General features: G+C 39.1%; 1 protein-coding gene and 1 long non-coding RNA gene across 3 annotated transcripts in view; one reads left to right on the top strand and one right to left on the bottom strand.

Moving 5' to 3' along the window:
- The window catches only part of LOC134933536 (protocadherin alpha-C2-like), a 349,525-nt gene that overhangs the window by 313,570 nt on the left and 21,943 nt on the right, over positions 1-14,012 (bottom strand). Inside the window, exon 1 of one of the 2 annotated variants that reach the window (XM_063928798.1) lies at positions 11,452-13,890. The exons of the other annotated variant lie outside the window; for it this stretch is intronic. Coding sequence (XP_063784868.1) covers positions 11,452-13,803 — 2,352 coding nt within the window. The 5' untranslated portion in view covers positions 13,804-13,890. Of the gene's footprint in view, positions 1-11,451; positions 13,891-14,012 lie in introns of those variants that run through there. 2 annotated transcript variants of the gene reach the window in all.
- The window catches only part of LOC134933539 (uncharacterized), a 26,061-nt gene extending 12,049 nt beyond the window's left edge, over positions 1-14,012 (top strand). The window contains exon 3 of the long non-coding RNA XR_010179726.1: positions 13,321-14,012. This is a non-coding gene — a long non-coding RNA (uncharacterized LOC134933539). The remainder of the gene's footprint in view (positions 1-13,320) is intronic.

Raw genomic sequence — 14,012 nt, 5'->3', positions numbered from 1 at the left:
AAAAGGGACTTACAGATGTACCCTCATACATCTTGCCTCAATGTGCCACGTAGCTAGTGATTCCTGGCGTGAGTGAGCTGAAAGGTCATGTGCAACTCTGTTGGGTGTCTTTTATGCTGAAAATGCATTGCTATGTGAATAACATGAATAAGCAGACTCTGCTAATTAAAATGACATGCAGCATGCCTATATTCTCTGTGCATCTGTACACAAAATGGTACATTAGAGTGTTATCTAGGATATAGATACAGCCACAGTCACACAGTGAATATAGGTATGCCACATATAATTTAATGAACATAAGCTGCTTGTGCATCCCATTTACATTGTGTTGGAAAAAGTCGCACATAAAGATGTTTGGCACTATCAAGTCATGCCACAGCATATATATATATATATATATATATATATATATGTATATAGTATATATTAAAATCCGGATTGTCCACACTCACACCATAAAATGATGTAAAAGTCCTCAATGAATGCAGGAGGTGGATGGATGAATAATCTTTCTTAAAGCAGCGTCTCTCCAATAATCGGTTTAGGAACGCTTTAGTAAACCTGTAAAATATGTGCCTCTTTTCCCCACAATGGATGAGGAAAAAGAAGGCATTAAAAAGCGCAGACCATAGTGTAGCAATGACTAAAAAGGAAAAATATTTAATGCTACAGATTGCACTTACAAATAACATGAATAAAAACAACATATCACATAAAACTCCATTGGACAACACAGCTTGTATCACCCAGGGGGATCCCGATTCCACAGGTGACCTTTAAGTGGATGGTTTCACAGCTTAGATTCCATTCAGAATAACACTGCCCAACAGAGAGATGTGCCAGTCCAGGAGTTCCCCACACAAGCGCCGATTAGCGGCGATGGATCCCACCTGGAAACCCTTTAGTGGAGTTTTAAAAATGGACCCTTTGAGCCATGGAACCACGCTTATGATGAAGGACGATACGTCTGAAACGCATTAAGTGTGGCTCCCATTTTTTATGTGTGGTGAACTCCTGGACTAGCACATCTCTCTGTGGGGCAGTGTTATCCTGAATGGAATCTAAGCTGTGAAATCATCCACTTAAAGGTCATCTGTGGAATCGGGATCCCCCATGGGTGATACAAGCTGTGTTTTCCAATGGAGATTTATGTGATATGCTGTTTTTATTCATGTTGTTTGTAAGTGCAATCTGTAGCATTAGATATTTTTCCTTTTTAAACATTGCTACACTATGGTCTGTGCTTTTTAGTGTCTCCTTTTTCCTCATCCATTGTGGGGAAAAGAGACATGTATTTTACAGGTTTACTTAAGGGTTCCTAAACCGATTATTGGAGAGACGCTGCTTTAAGAAAGATTATTCATACATCCACCTCCTGCATTCATTGAGGACATTTACATAATTTTATGGTGATTGTTTTATTTATCTGCTATTTATATGTATGAATCTATTTTTGTAATGTGATACCTGATGGGCGCTCGGGTTTGTGCACAAAATCCTTTTTCTTCCACTTGTCTTTGTGGTGTGTGGGGATACACACTTTTCTGTGCGCTCTGTAGCTCAGGTTTTATTGTGCATTCTTACAAAATTGTTTCAAATCCAGTTGGGTTAGCTACCCATGTTAGAAGCTCATAGTGAGATACATAAACACAAAAACCAGGTAGGGGTGCACTCACCAGACGTGTAGATAAGCAGAAAGTTTTATTCAAACATGAATATGTTCACAGGATATCAGATATCGACATTTTGGTCCCCACACGGACCTTTGTCAATATATACACAAATATGTACTGATGTATTAAGGTAAATGAGATTACTAATTTGCTTGCTGGGCTCTCAGTATAATATTATTTAAGAAATGTGGTCACAGGCCACTGCACCACTGGTGGGGGGGGGGGGGCGGTGAGTTCAGGTATGCACCCCATTCCTGGGTATGGTGAATGTGGTGGTTTCCTGTGTATATATATATATATATATTGTATATACAGATGGAGCCATGCTCATCTATCCATTTAATAGGATTAAGTGAGCCAGTGCTGTCAGACTTAATCCCCTGCTGTACTGAATTAATCCCCTGCTGTATTGTTCTCGCTGTATGCTGTATTGTATTGCATCTGTGAACAATAGATGAAAGGCTTATGCACCATGGCGCACCAGAGAAGGCTAGATGAGTGAGGCTCCATCTGTGTATATATATAAATATATATATATATATATATAGTGTACATTCGGCGGCACTCCGGTACAAAGAAGCATACAAGCAGGTTAATAGAAAACAACGTTTCGAAGTTTTTATTAACTTCGTCCGTTGTTTTCTATTAACCTGCTTGTATGCTTCTTTGTACCGGAGTGCCGCCGAATGTACACTACGTTATACCCGTTGCCATACGGGTCAGGAGGGCACCGGACCGATATACTCTGAGACTGGGAGTGCTGCCGAAGGAATTGTATATATATATATATATATAAAAAATTAGCTGAAGTACCCAGCAAGTTATTAAGTTATCAGTGAGTTAGATGTAACTGTCAACATTTTAAAAATAGTTATCAGCTATTCTAACACATGAGGTGGCTGTCCAGTGTTACTTTTTTGTTTTCTCGGATGTCGCCAGTAGCCCTAATCCCCAGTTTTCCATTCTGTTTCATTTAATAATCACTTTTACATTGCGAAGTGGGTTTACAGTTTTCTATCTGTTATCAATGTTGCTATTCCAAGGCTTTTGGGAACAAAATATTTTTTGTTTTCCCAGCTCAATTTCTGTCGGTTATTTTAATTCATTGATTTGTAGTTATTTCAGTTAGTCATTTCAGGTCATTGAATTAGGGTTATTTCTGTCAGTTATTACAGGTCATTCAAGTTGTCATCCAAATACATCCAATGGAAGGCCCAGAACAGGCTCCCTGGGTCAAAGTTCTGCCCAGCGTACACCAACAAGAGCTCTGACTGGGACCCTAACCCCCCCCTAAAACCTGGCCAGGATCCAACTGGACCACCCGCGTTGGTTTTACCCCAATTGGTGCAAGGTATGATAACCACACAGACAAACAAACAAACAGACCAATTAATTATATATATATATATATATATATATATATAAAAGAACGGGAAGAACAAACAAGCGCCTATGGTGTAGTAATTCTTAGAAGTGATCGTCACACGCAAAAGTAAACTTGCGTACCGTGTTACGGCTTGACATATAGTACATCAATCTCTCTTCCTTCTGGATTCTGCAACCTCAGGATCTATATATACACTGAAAAATATATAGACATTCGCTACATAGCGTAGTAGTCAGATCACCAGCGAGGATATTTCACAAGTATTGTATAAATTGCATGAGTACCAAATGCAGAAATATATAATACGTATCATTAATAATCACTCATCTTGGTGTTCCTTTGCAGGAATGCCCATTCAATATATAGAACCTTCTTCAACGTTACATACACTGAAAAATATAGACATTCGCTACATAGCGTAGTAATCGGATGACCAGCGAGGAAATTTCACAGATATTGTATAGATTGCACGCGTACCAAATATAAAAATATAATAATGCGTATCGTTATTGATTACTCATCCTGGTATTCATTTAGCAGGAACGCGCATTCAATACATGGAAGCTTCTCAACGTTTTTATAAAAAGTAAAAAAAAAAAAATATTAATACATAAAGTATAAAAAAAAAGCTTAGCTCATTAGTGGGTATGAATTAGGTAGGTTGTCTGGTCAGTCTCTCAACGCGTTTCGCCTTGACACAGCTTCATCAGGAGATCTCCTGATGATCCGATTACTACGCTATGTAGTGAATGTCTATATTTTTCAGTGTATGTAACATTGAAGAAGGTTCTATATATTGAATGGGCGTTCCTGCAAACAAACACCAGGATGAGTGATTATTAACGATACGTATGATATATTTCTGTATTTGGTACTCATGCAATTTATACAATACTTGTGAAATATCCTCGCTGGTGATCTGACTACTATGCTATGAAGTGAACGTCTATATATTTTTCAGTGTATATATAGATCCTGAGGTTGCAGAATCCAGAAGGAAGAGAGATTGATGTACTATATGTCAAGCCGTAACACGGTACGCAAGTTTACTTTTGCATGTGACAATCACTTCTAAGAATTACTACACCAAAGGCGCTTGTTTGTTCTTCCCGTTGTTTCATATTTTCCTTAAACCACTTATACCTAGTGGTGATTTTGAAGAATTGAGCTGCCGCCCGTACTACGTGGAGGGTGTTGATTACAGGCCAATTGGAACTAGTTGTGTAAATCTCTAACCTACCCTGTGTATTCTGGGAACAGGAATAGGACATAGGACTACTAACGAACTGTATGTACTAAGAACCATATATAAATTAGGACGAGCGCACCGATCTCCCCCCTCCTGTTTTATATATATATATATATATATATATATATTGTATGTACAGTATATATTATACACAGTCCACACTCATCCAGGTAAGTAATTAGGGGGGCTCCCAGCTGCAACCTCAAAAGTATCCAGAGAAATATAAATATAGTAGAAAGGGCACTCACCAGAGCATTGTGAAAATGTTTTATTGCTTACATAACTTCAGATCATACTGTCAATGTTTCAGTCAATCCTGACCTTTTTCAAGACAAGCATCAAAGCTTCATAGCAGTAATAACGTAAATCAAAGCAGCATAGTATTAAGTCACCTTACCTGGTGTTCCCTGAAGTAGCAACAATCCCCATGTGCCAAACAAGCCTCGAACTCCAGACCAGAAGTGCCATGCATTCCACCCAAGACCAGAAGGGCTGCATAAACACCCAAATAAGACAATAAGGGTGCTCACCAGTTAATGCAATCACCACAAGTATCTATGTATACATCCAACACCTAACAGCAGTCCTCTGTGGGCAGGACACATTCAATAATACTGAATGGAGTGCAGTAGCAGGGCAATGATGCCATTACTAGGCACCATCAGAGCCTATCAATAAACTTTATTATTTAATAAAGTTTATATATATATATATATATATACAGTATATATATATATATATATACATTGGACCGAAACGTTGATGAAATCTGTACTTTGATGATGGTCTGATCAGTAAATTTTCTATATATGAAGACTGGTGAGTTATCCCATTTTTTTTTTTTTTAATATTGGAATGACCCATTGAGTGAGTCCTTTCCACATTGGATGTGGCCCCAGCAAGTGATCACAAAACGTGATACTGCATATATACTGTGTATGTATATACATATATATATATATATATATACCCCAATCCAATTACATCAAAAGTTAAGTGCAAAGAAATAGAGAAAAGAAAAAAACACAAAAAATAATAATTGCCTATCTAAGGCAAGGCAAGCACTATTTCAGAAGTATATTTAGTAGGTGATAATCATTCAAGCCCCTTGGGGCCACCATCAAGGGAATAGATCCATCGTGCTTCTTTATTGCACAGAATTAATTCCCTATCTCCTACTCTCGAGGGCTTGGGGACCTAATCAATGATACAACATTGTAAGGATAACACTTGATGCCTAGAATGTTGGAAATAGGTGGTCACTGGCTTGTCAGATGTCACTGTTGAGAGGGCTTGATGGATAGAGCTATGGTGGTTTGCCATCCTGTCTCAGAAGGGCCATCAAACAGTATAGTCTGTGTCTTATCATAATAGGCTTGCCGCTGTGAGGGTAGGAAAAGGTGTGGCCCGTGAGTAGCAATATCAGTATAATTAGTACTTACAAGTCCCATGAGGCAGACACTGTCAAGCAGAATGTGGTGGTTGCTTACAGACTGTCTGTTTGCATCCTGCTTTGGACCGAATAGCGGATCTATATGTGGCCTCTGACTGTGTGGTGTACGCTCCTCTTTCTGGGACTGGATGGCAGCTACAGTACTAAAGTAGCCTGCCAATGTCAGCATTGTGAGTACTAACTATAATAATATCATGGTCTGTAGCAGGATTTAATTTGCTTGAACAGGATTTTTACACACAACTGTTTAACATTACATTACTTGTCGTGCCTGCATGACACATTATACTGTAATTAGTGCTGCTGCATAACCTCGCTGCTTTTGGTATTTAATCTATAGTTGTTTGTAAATTTATATGAACACTGTGTTTTTTTGTATGTTTTTTAACTGTGATGGGTGTATCTACCTAATCAGTTAATGAAACAGAATTTGCCGGCAATAGGAACCACTTGGCCTATCTAGTATGTCCTTTTTTTAACCATATTGTTACCTCTCACCCTATTTGATCCTTATTTCTTTGTAAGGATAAACTTATATCTATACCATGCATGTTTAAATTGCTCTACTGTCTTAGCCTCTACCACCTATGCTGGGAGGCTGTTCTACTTGTCCACTACCTTTTCTATGAAGTCATTTTTCCTAAAGGTTTCCCTGAACCTACTTCCCATTTCAGTGCATGTCTCCATGTTCTATCATTACTCTTTTTTTTAAATGTCTCCCTCCTGTACTCTTGATTTATTTGAAATTTTCTATTATGTGCCCCCCCCCCCCTTTCCATTCTCTGCTCCAAACTATACATTTTAAGATATTTAAGTATTTCCAGGTAAGTTTTGTGATGTAGGCCATGCATCATTTTAGGTGTGCTTCTTTGTGTGATAGTGGTATGCACAGTGATTGGGGGTGTGGATTGAATTATTGTTGGGGTATATATGGGGGCAGAGTGTCCTATTTATTTATTTTGACAAAGGTCCAAGGAGTGAACCAAAATTTTATCCTGTTACAGGTTGAGTATCCTTTATCCAAAATTCTAAAAGTTCTTGTTGCCTGTATGATTGCAGGTATGATATACCGATATACAGAGGCAGAACTCTGGGAGGCAACGGAGTCAGCTGCCGCCGGGCTCCTGCTTTGAAGGGGGGCACCTCACCTCTTGTTCCATGCGTTCAGCTACATTAAACAAATAAGTTAATTGACAGCAGCCGGTATCTCTTCCGTATTCGACCTCCCCACTAGTCACTACACCTTACAAATCACACCCTCTTTATTATAGATACACTGGAAGCAGACACCTTACTGAGGAAGCATGAGAATTCTAACTATATGATGTTGTTTCTCTGACAATTACAAGTAACTTCATGTAGTTAGAATTCTCATACTTCCTATGCAATAGCAGATATCACCATCAGTAAGGTGCATGCTTCCAGTGTAATAGGTTGTGGTTTCTAATCCTGGGTATGACACTTCCAAATTAATTGTCAGAGAAATGATCAGCATTGTGAGTGACTGAGCAGATCTATGTAGTGTGTGGCTGGACCCCTACATAGATCTGCCTAGTTGCAACGGTTTTGTAGTAGCTTCATGTAGTTAGAATCTGCAGGCATGCTATGTAGGAGCAAATATATATATATATATATATATATATTTATAGGGGGGCACCAATATTTTTCTTGCCTCCGGGCAACTGGGACAAACTTACGCCACTGCCGATATACCTCTTATGTGCTAGTTGATAATTCCACACACTCCAATTATATTTTATTGTTAGAGTTTTTGTATACAGAGCCACCTGATTTTGCAATTGTTTTTTTCTCGTTTTACTGTAGATACAGGTAGATACAGGTAGGACTCTTTGATTACCAGTTTGCTAGGCCAACCTGAGTCATTTTCTACTACAATTGCAAGTCAAGTCAGAAGCCCAACTTTTACCACAAATTAAAATTTACATATTTCCTTTTAAAATAGCTTTGTTTGGCTATCATGCAAATATGGGCTATTCTACATTTAGCATTTTCCTCTCTATTTAAAATCTCACCTAATTAGAGGCTATAATTCTCACATCTGATGAAATAGCTGAGAGTAGATTGGGATGGGATGCAGTTATGTTACCAATCCCAACCCATTGAGTTAAATGTAAAAGAAAAAAGCAGATAGGGTCTAATCCACTGATTTTCAACTTTTTTCAACTCGCAGCACACTGATAAGTCTTTAAAATTGCCAAGGCACATCATCAGTGTGCCACAAGAAAAAAATACATTGACCCCCACAGTAATTAAACAGACGGGATGCCGCTGTTGGTATACTGAAAGCCAGCATCCCGATTGTCAGTAAAACATATCTATTCCTTAATTATGCCACACACTTTTCTCCCAGTAATTCCCAGTAATTCCACTACACACTGTCCCCACAGGAATTCCACACACTTCCCCTATAATTCCACTCACTGCCCCTAATAATAATTGCTGCCACCCACATCCTCCACCCCAGTGATTCCAAACATTGCTTGCATAAATACATTTTTATTTTAAATATATAACCTGAAGCTGTAACATTGAGAAGGCAGCATGGATGGAGGAGCAGCAGTGGCCAGTGGATGGATGGGCAGGCACTCCAGGCAGGAATGCGACATGGCGTGCGTGACCTATGAATCACCATAGGTCATGGGCCACTCGCGAAAGTGCACAGCGCTGCCTGAGCCAGCTATTGATTGTGGCAGGTGGTGGGTCTCTCCGGCTGGTGGGTGTCAGAGGATCTCTCTGGCAGGCAACAGCGTTGAGCATCTCTGGCTGGTGGCGGCACACCTAGAGACTGCTCTCTCTGCACATGTTACATTTGCCCCACCTGCAGTGCTCATGGTTTTGTCCATTAGAGAAAGATTTTGCTTTTGCAATCCATGCTGAATTAAGTCTGTAAACCTATGCTAGTGTCAGATACTGTACCAGGGATAATTTAGCTCTTAGTAGGATACTCCTTTTACTCCCATTAGACAATGTGTTATTAACCTGTTTATGGTGAAATTTTGAGAAGAAAAATTCAAGATTAATTCTGAGGATACAACAAAATCAAAAGAAAGCTAAAACAAGGATCACACTGTACACACACACAGACACTGTGCATACACAGACCAAGAGGAGCCAGAGGAGCTAGATAAATAGCTATTGAGCCTTGAGACCACAAATACTGTATTTCAAAACAAAATGTGAAAGGTTTGCTACAGATGTGTCCTCTTGCATCTTTACTTTGAGCGCGGCATCACCAGCAGGTCATGACATGGTGTCTTGGTACCAGCAGGTCATGGCATGGCGTGAATCCACACCATGCAATTCACAGTTTAACCGCTGGGTGGAGAATGCTCCATGGACAAAAACAACAGTACTGAAAACCAGATTGTGTCAGTGGACAGTGATCCCTGATAAGCCAGCCAATCACATTCAGGCAGTGTAAACAGTCATTGTGCCCAGCACCTCCTCCCAAGCTTAATTTCTACATTATGTTACAGTACTCTACTGTATGCCACCAAGCTGCATTGGACTCTAAACCGCTATTGACCTTGTAGTGGGTTTTGTAGAGGCTCTAGGTAGACTAGAGGAATGTTCAAGAGCATGGCAATTACAGTTTTATGCCAAAAAATGCAAAATCATGCACTTGAGTCTAAAAAATCCAAAGGTTAAATATAATATTAATGACACTATACTGGAAACTACTGAGGAGGAAACTATTTCAGGTGACATAACGGTAGGTAAGCAATGTAACAATGTAGCAATGTGTTGCTCCTTGCTCTCCCCCTCCCCTGCATTAGGCCACCCAGCTGCATTACCCTCTAGGCCGCTATTGATGACTATGTATGACATTGTATTGTATACCCTGTGGTGTAAGGTGCATGCTTAACATCATATTCCAAATAGGTGTCGATGCTTCTATGGCTGGCTTGCTTGGCCAGGCAGTTAAGGCCAGCACCTTATGTAGCCAGCGTCTTGGGTTCAAGGCCCGGACAGGGCCAAGGTTACTGTGTAAATCTACTTATCTAAATCTACTTATGTAATATATATATATATATATATATATATATATTACTATTTTTTATCATTCACTTCTATTCAATGCCTACTTCAGACATTGTATTCAACCCTTTGTCGGGGCCATCCATAAACTGTCATTACCTGATGTAAAGAATCCTGCTGTAAAATAATGCACAGGAAGTTTTTCAAAAAGAGAGATCATTTCAGGTTGTGAAATACCCAGCGCCTCTTTGTGTGTTGCTCTGCACCCTGCTCCTCCCCTGTGTTAGGCCACCCAGCTGCATTACACTCTAACCCGCTATTGATGACTATGTATGACATTGTATTGTACATCCTATACTAAGGCACACACTTAACATCATGTTCCCAATAGGTGTCGATGCTGCTATGGCTGGCTTGCGTGGCCAAGCGGTTAAGACCAGCACCTTATGTAGCCAGAGTCTCAGGGTTGAGGCCCGGACGGGGATGAGGTCACTGTGTAAATCTATTTTTATATATATATATTACTATGTTTTATCATCAATACAGGAATAAATAAAGAATTAAATCATTAAGTGTGTGGGACCTGTTTTTGGTGTGTGGGTCCTGTGTTTTCTAACAATATCCTAAACAAATTTGGACATTGACTGGATCCCTTCCTCACAAGCCAAAGCCAGCATGAGTCATGCATCTGAATCACTGTCCATACAGTAGCAGCCTGTTCAACAGACAGTAAATGAAATGTGCGTCCACTATTGTTCATGTACTGTGTGGAAGTCACTGCTTGCTTCAGCACCTCCCCCAACCATCACTCATTACTATTCAATTCCACAGACTTTTCTGTATGACTCCTCACCTTCCCTCACCATCATTCACTTTTATTCAATGCCACCATAAGCTGAGCCCGCTTCGGACATTGTATTCAACCCTTTACCGGGGCCATCCATAAACATGATGTAAAGAATCCTATTGTAAAAGCGCACAAGAGCTTTTTCAGAAAGAGATATAATTTCAGGTTCATATCCACTTTATGTGTTGCTCCACACTCTTCCCCTCCCCTGTGTTAGGGCACCCAGCTGCATTACACTCTAAGCCGCTATTGATGATTTTGTATGACATTGTATTGTAAACCCTACAGGGCATAAGGCACACGCTTCACATCATATTCCCAATAGGTGTAATTGCTGCAACACTTGGCTTGCTTGGCTGAGCGGTTAAGGCCAGTACCTTATGTAGCTTGCATCTCAGGTTTCCCGCATTGGTCACATGACCGCCGGCATCCGACCTTCCAGGATGCTAAACTAATGAAACAGTTGCAATTCCTTACATTGCATTAGTAACACTGTATTGAGCTGCAATATGTATAAATGAGCTGAATGGCAAATGTCTTTAAAAAAAATCCAAAGCAGATTGAAGTGGTTCCTACGAACTAGCTCTGTGGTAGCTTGAGCCATTGCCACTAGTCTTTTCTATGCATGCCAATTTTCAGTCACATGGAGGCAGGTGGGGGGTCATAAAGGACCCTATCTGTGTTTAAACATCAGATTCTATAAAAGTAACTTTCAGACAAATGTAAAATATTTATAACCAATCGCAAGAAAAACAAAAACATTTTAAGTATGCATTGCAGAGTGTTATTTTTTTATCAATTAGAGAGTAAGGATTACAAATGCAATATAATTTATCTTACCTTATATGTAGAGTTTAGCATGGGTCCTTGTTGGTTGTCTGTGCCTGGGGTTTGAGAGCTATTTGGAGTGAAGACAATTAAGTCATTTTTGGGTTGGAGTGAATTTGAACATACTCTGTATTGAGTTTGCTGAGAATACATCCAGCTACCTCCAGTGTTTGAACAGATCTTGTAATTTTCCTTTAGTTCACTGACTTCATCTCTGTATTTTTGCCATTTTAAAACAGTGAAGACAATTAAGACAATAAGAAATATACTTGAGATTACGCAAATGGCTACAACTAAGTAAACATTTGCTTCAGAAAATTCATCATTGTGGTTTTTTGACTCAAAGTTATCAAACTGCATTTCCTCTCCCGATTCTACCAAAGAAATGAGGATTTGTGTCACCGCTGTCATAACTGGTTCTCCATGGTCCTGAACTACAACTATGAGGCTGTATTCATCACTGTCTGACTCTGAAAATGACCTTTTTAAACTGATTTCTCCAGTTTGTTGAGAAATGAGAAATGGTGTTTTTCCAGTTGGATCCTTAATTTTATAAGACATCCAAGCATTGTATCCAGAATCTAGATCTACAGCTCTCACTTTAGTTATCAGGTGACCAGGTGGCACTGACTTTGATGTTTTAATTGATGCTGTTGAGTGAAGTGGAGAAAATGTAGGTGCATTGTCATTAATATCTTCAATGAAAATATTTAGGGTCAAATTAGAGCTCAGTGGTGGCAGTCCAGCATCAGTGGCTTTTATGTGACATTGGAAATATTTAACTTGTTCATGGTCAAAAGATACTAAGGCAAATAACTTTCCATTCTCTGGGTTCATCGAAACATAGGATGACATGGGGATCCCATCAATTATGTTTTCACTGATTGAAAATGTAATAAAAGAATTCTGGCCAATATCTGGATCAGATGCTGATGCTGTGTAGATATGAGAGCCTGGTGGGTTGTTTTCCTTGATAATTATTGTGTCAACAAACTGCTGGAAAAGTGGGGCATTGTCATTTACATCACTTATGTCAACTTTAAGAGTTTTTGAAACTGACAGTGCTGGAGAACCTTCATCTGTAGCAGTAATTACAACTTCATAAACACTTTGCACTTCTCGGTCCAGTCGTCCATTCACAATCAAAGAAAAATCCCCCATAAATGCTGGATTTATTTTAAAAGGTGTATGTTCCCTGATGTTACAATTAACTTTTCCATTTAGTCCTGAATCCAGGTCATGTACACTTATGATTGCAACTGTTGTTCCTTTTGGTGAGTCTTCAGGAACAGGTACAGACAATGAAGTTACAGTCAACTCAGGAGGATTATCATTGATGTCAATAACAGTCACCAGAACTTTACAGTGTCCAACAAGCTGAAGATCCCCATTGTCAATAGCATCTATCTGAATTTCAAACATTTTAGCTATTTCAAAATCAACTTCTCCTTTCACTTTAATTTCTCCTGTATATTTGTCTAAACTAAAAACTTTGCTCATGTCTTCATTTGCTGTTTTACTGAATTTATATAATATGTCCCCATTCTTACCCTGATCTAAATCAGTTGCATTCAACTTCATAATAAATGTCCCTTTAACAGCATTTTCAATCACACTACTTTGGTAAAATGGCTGATCAAACATTGGGGCATTATCATTGAAATCTTCCACAGTGATGACAATTTGTGTTGTGCCACTTAACCTTGGCTTTCCTCCATCATAAGCTGTAAGTATAAGATTGTGAATAGACTGTTTTTCTCTATCCAGAGATTTCTTTAGCACAAGTTCTATTGACCTGATTTGGTTCATATACTTTTGAAAATCTAAAGCAAAATAATCACTTACACTGAGCTCATAATTGATAATAGAATTTGTTCCCAGATCAGGATCAACTGCTCCGACTACATGGAAACGAGAGCCTGCAGGTATTAATTCTGATATCACTAGAGTATTCACACTGGAGGAGAAAGCTGGACTGTTGTCATTGATATCTTCTATTTCAACATCTACACGATACATCTGCACAGGCTTATCTACAATAACCTGCATGGGTATAATGCAGAACTGTATAACTGGACATAGCATTTCTCTGTCTATTGTGTCTTTAACAAACAAGATCCCATTCTGTAGATTTACCTGGAAATATTCCTTCTCATCTCTAGAGACAATACGTAACATTCTGGAATTTATCTCACCTATCTCCAGTCCCAAATCCTGAGCAATACGTCCGACAAAGGTGCCGTGCTTAGATTCCTCTGGGATAATATAATGCAGCTGACTCAGGACCACATCCCAAGACATTTGTAGCAAAAAGAAATGGACCAACCTGCTCTTCTGTTGATAATCCTGTTTTAGGATGGTCATTTCTTAAATTCACTGAGGATGAAGATGATATTCTATCCAGTAAATAAGGCATTCACAATGACTGAAGATCCAGGAAACAGAAAAACAAAAACTATCATGGCCGATATTTCTACAGCAATGGAGAAATATATTACGTCTTCACCTTGCTGCTATAAGTTGGTGGGGAGTGACATCTAGTGCCTGATTTCAAAGTTGCAGCTAAAATGTAA

Source organism: Pseudophryne corroboree, chromosome 6, assembly GCF_028390025.1.
Source record: "Pseudophryne corroboree isolate aPseCor3 chromosome 6, aPseCor3.hap2, whole genome shotgun sequence".
Taxonomy (NCBI): Eukaryota; Metazoa; Chordata; class Amphibia; order Anura; family Myobatrachidae; genus Pseudophryne; species Pseudophryne corroboree.
This window is presented reverse-complemented; position numbering and strand designations above follow the sequence as displayed.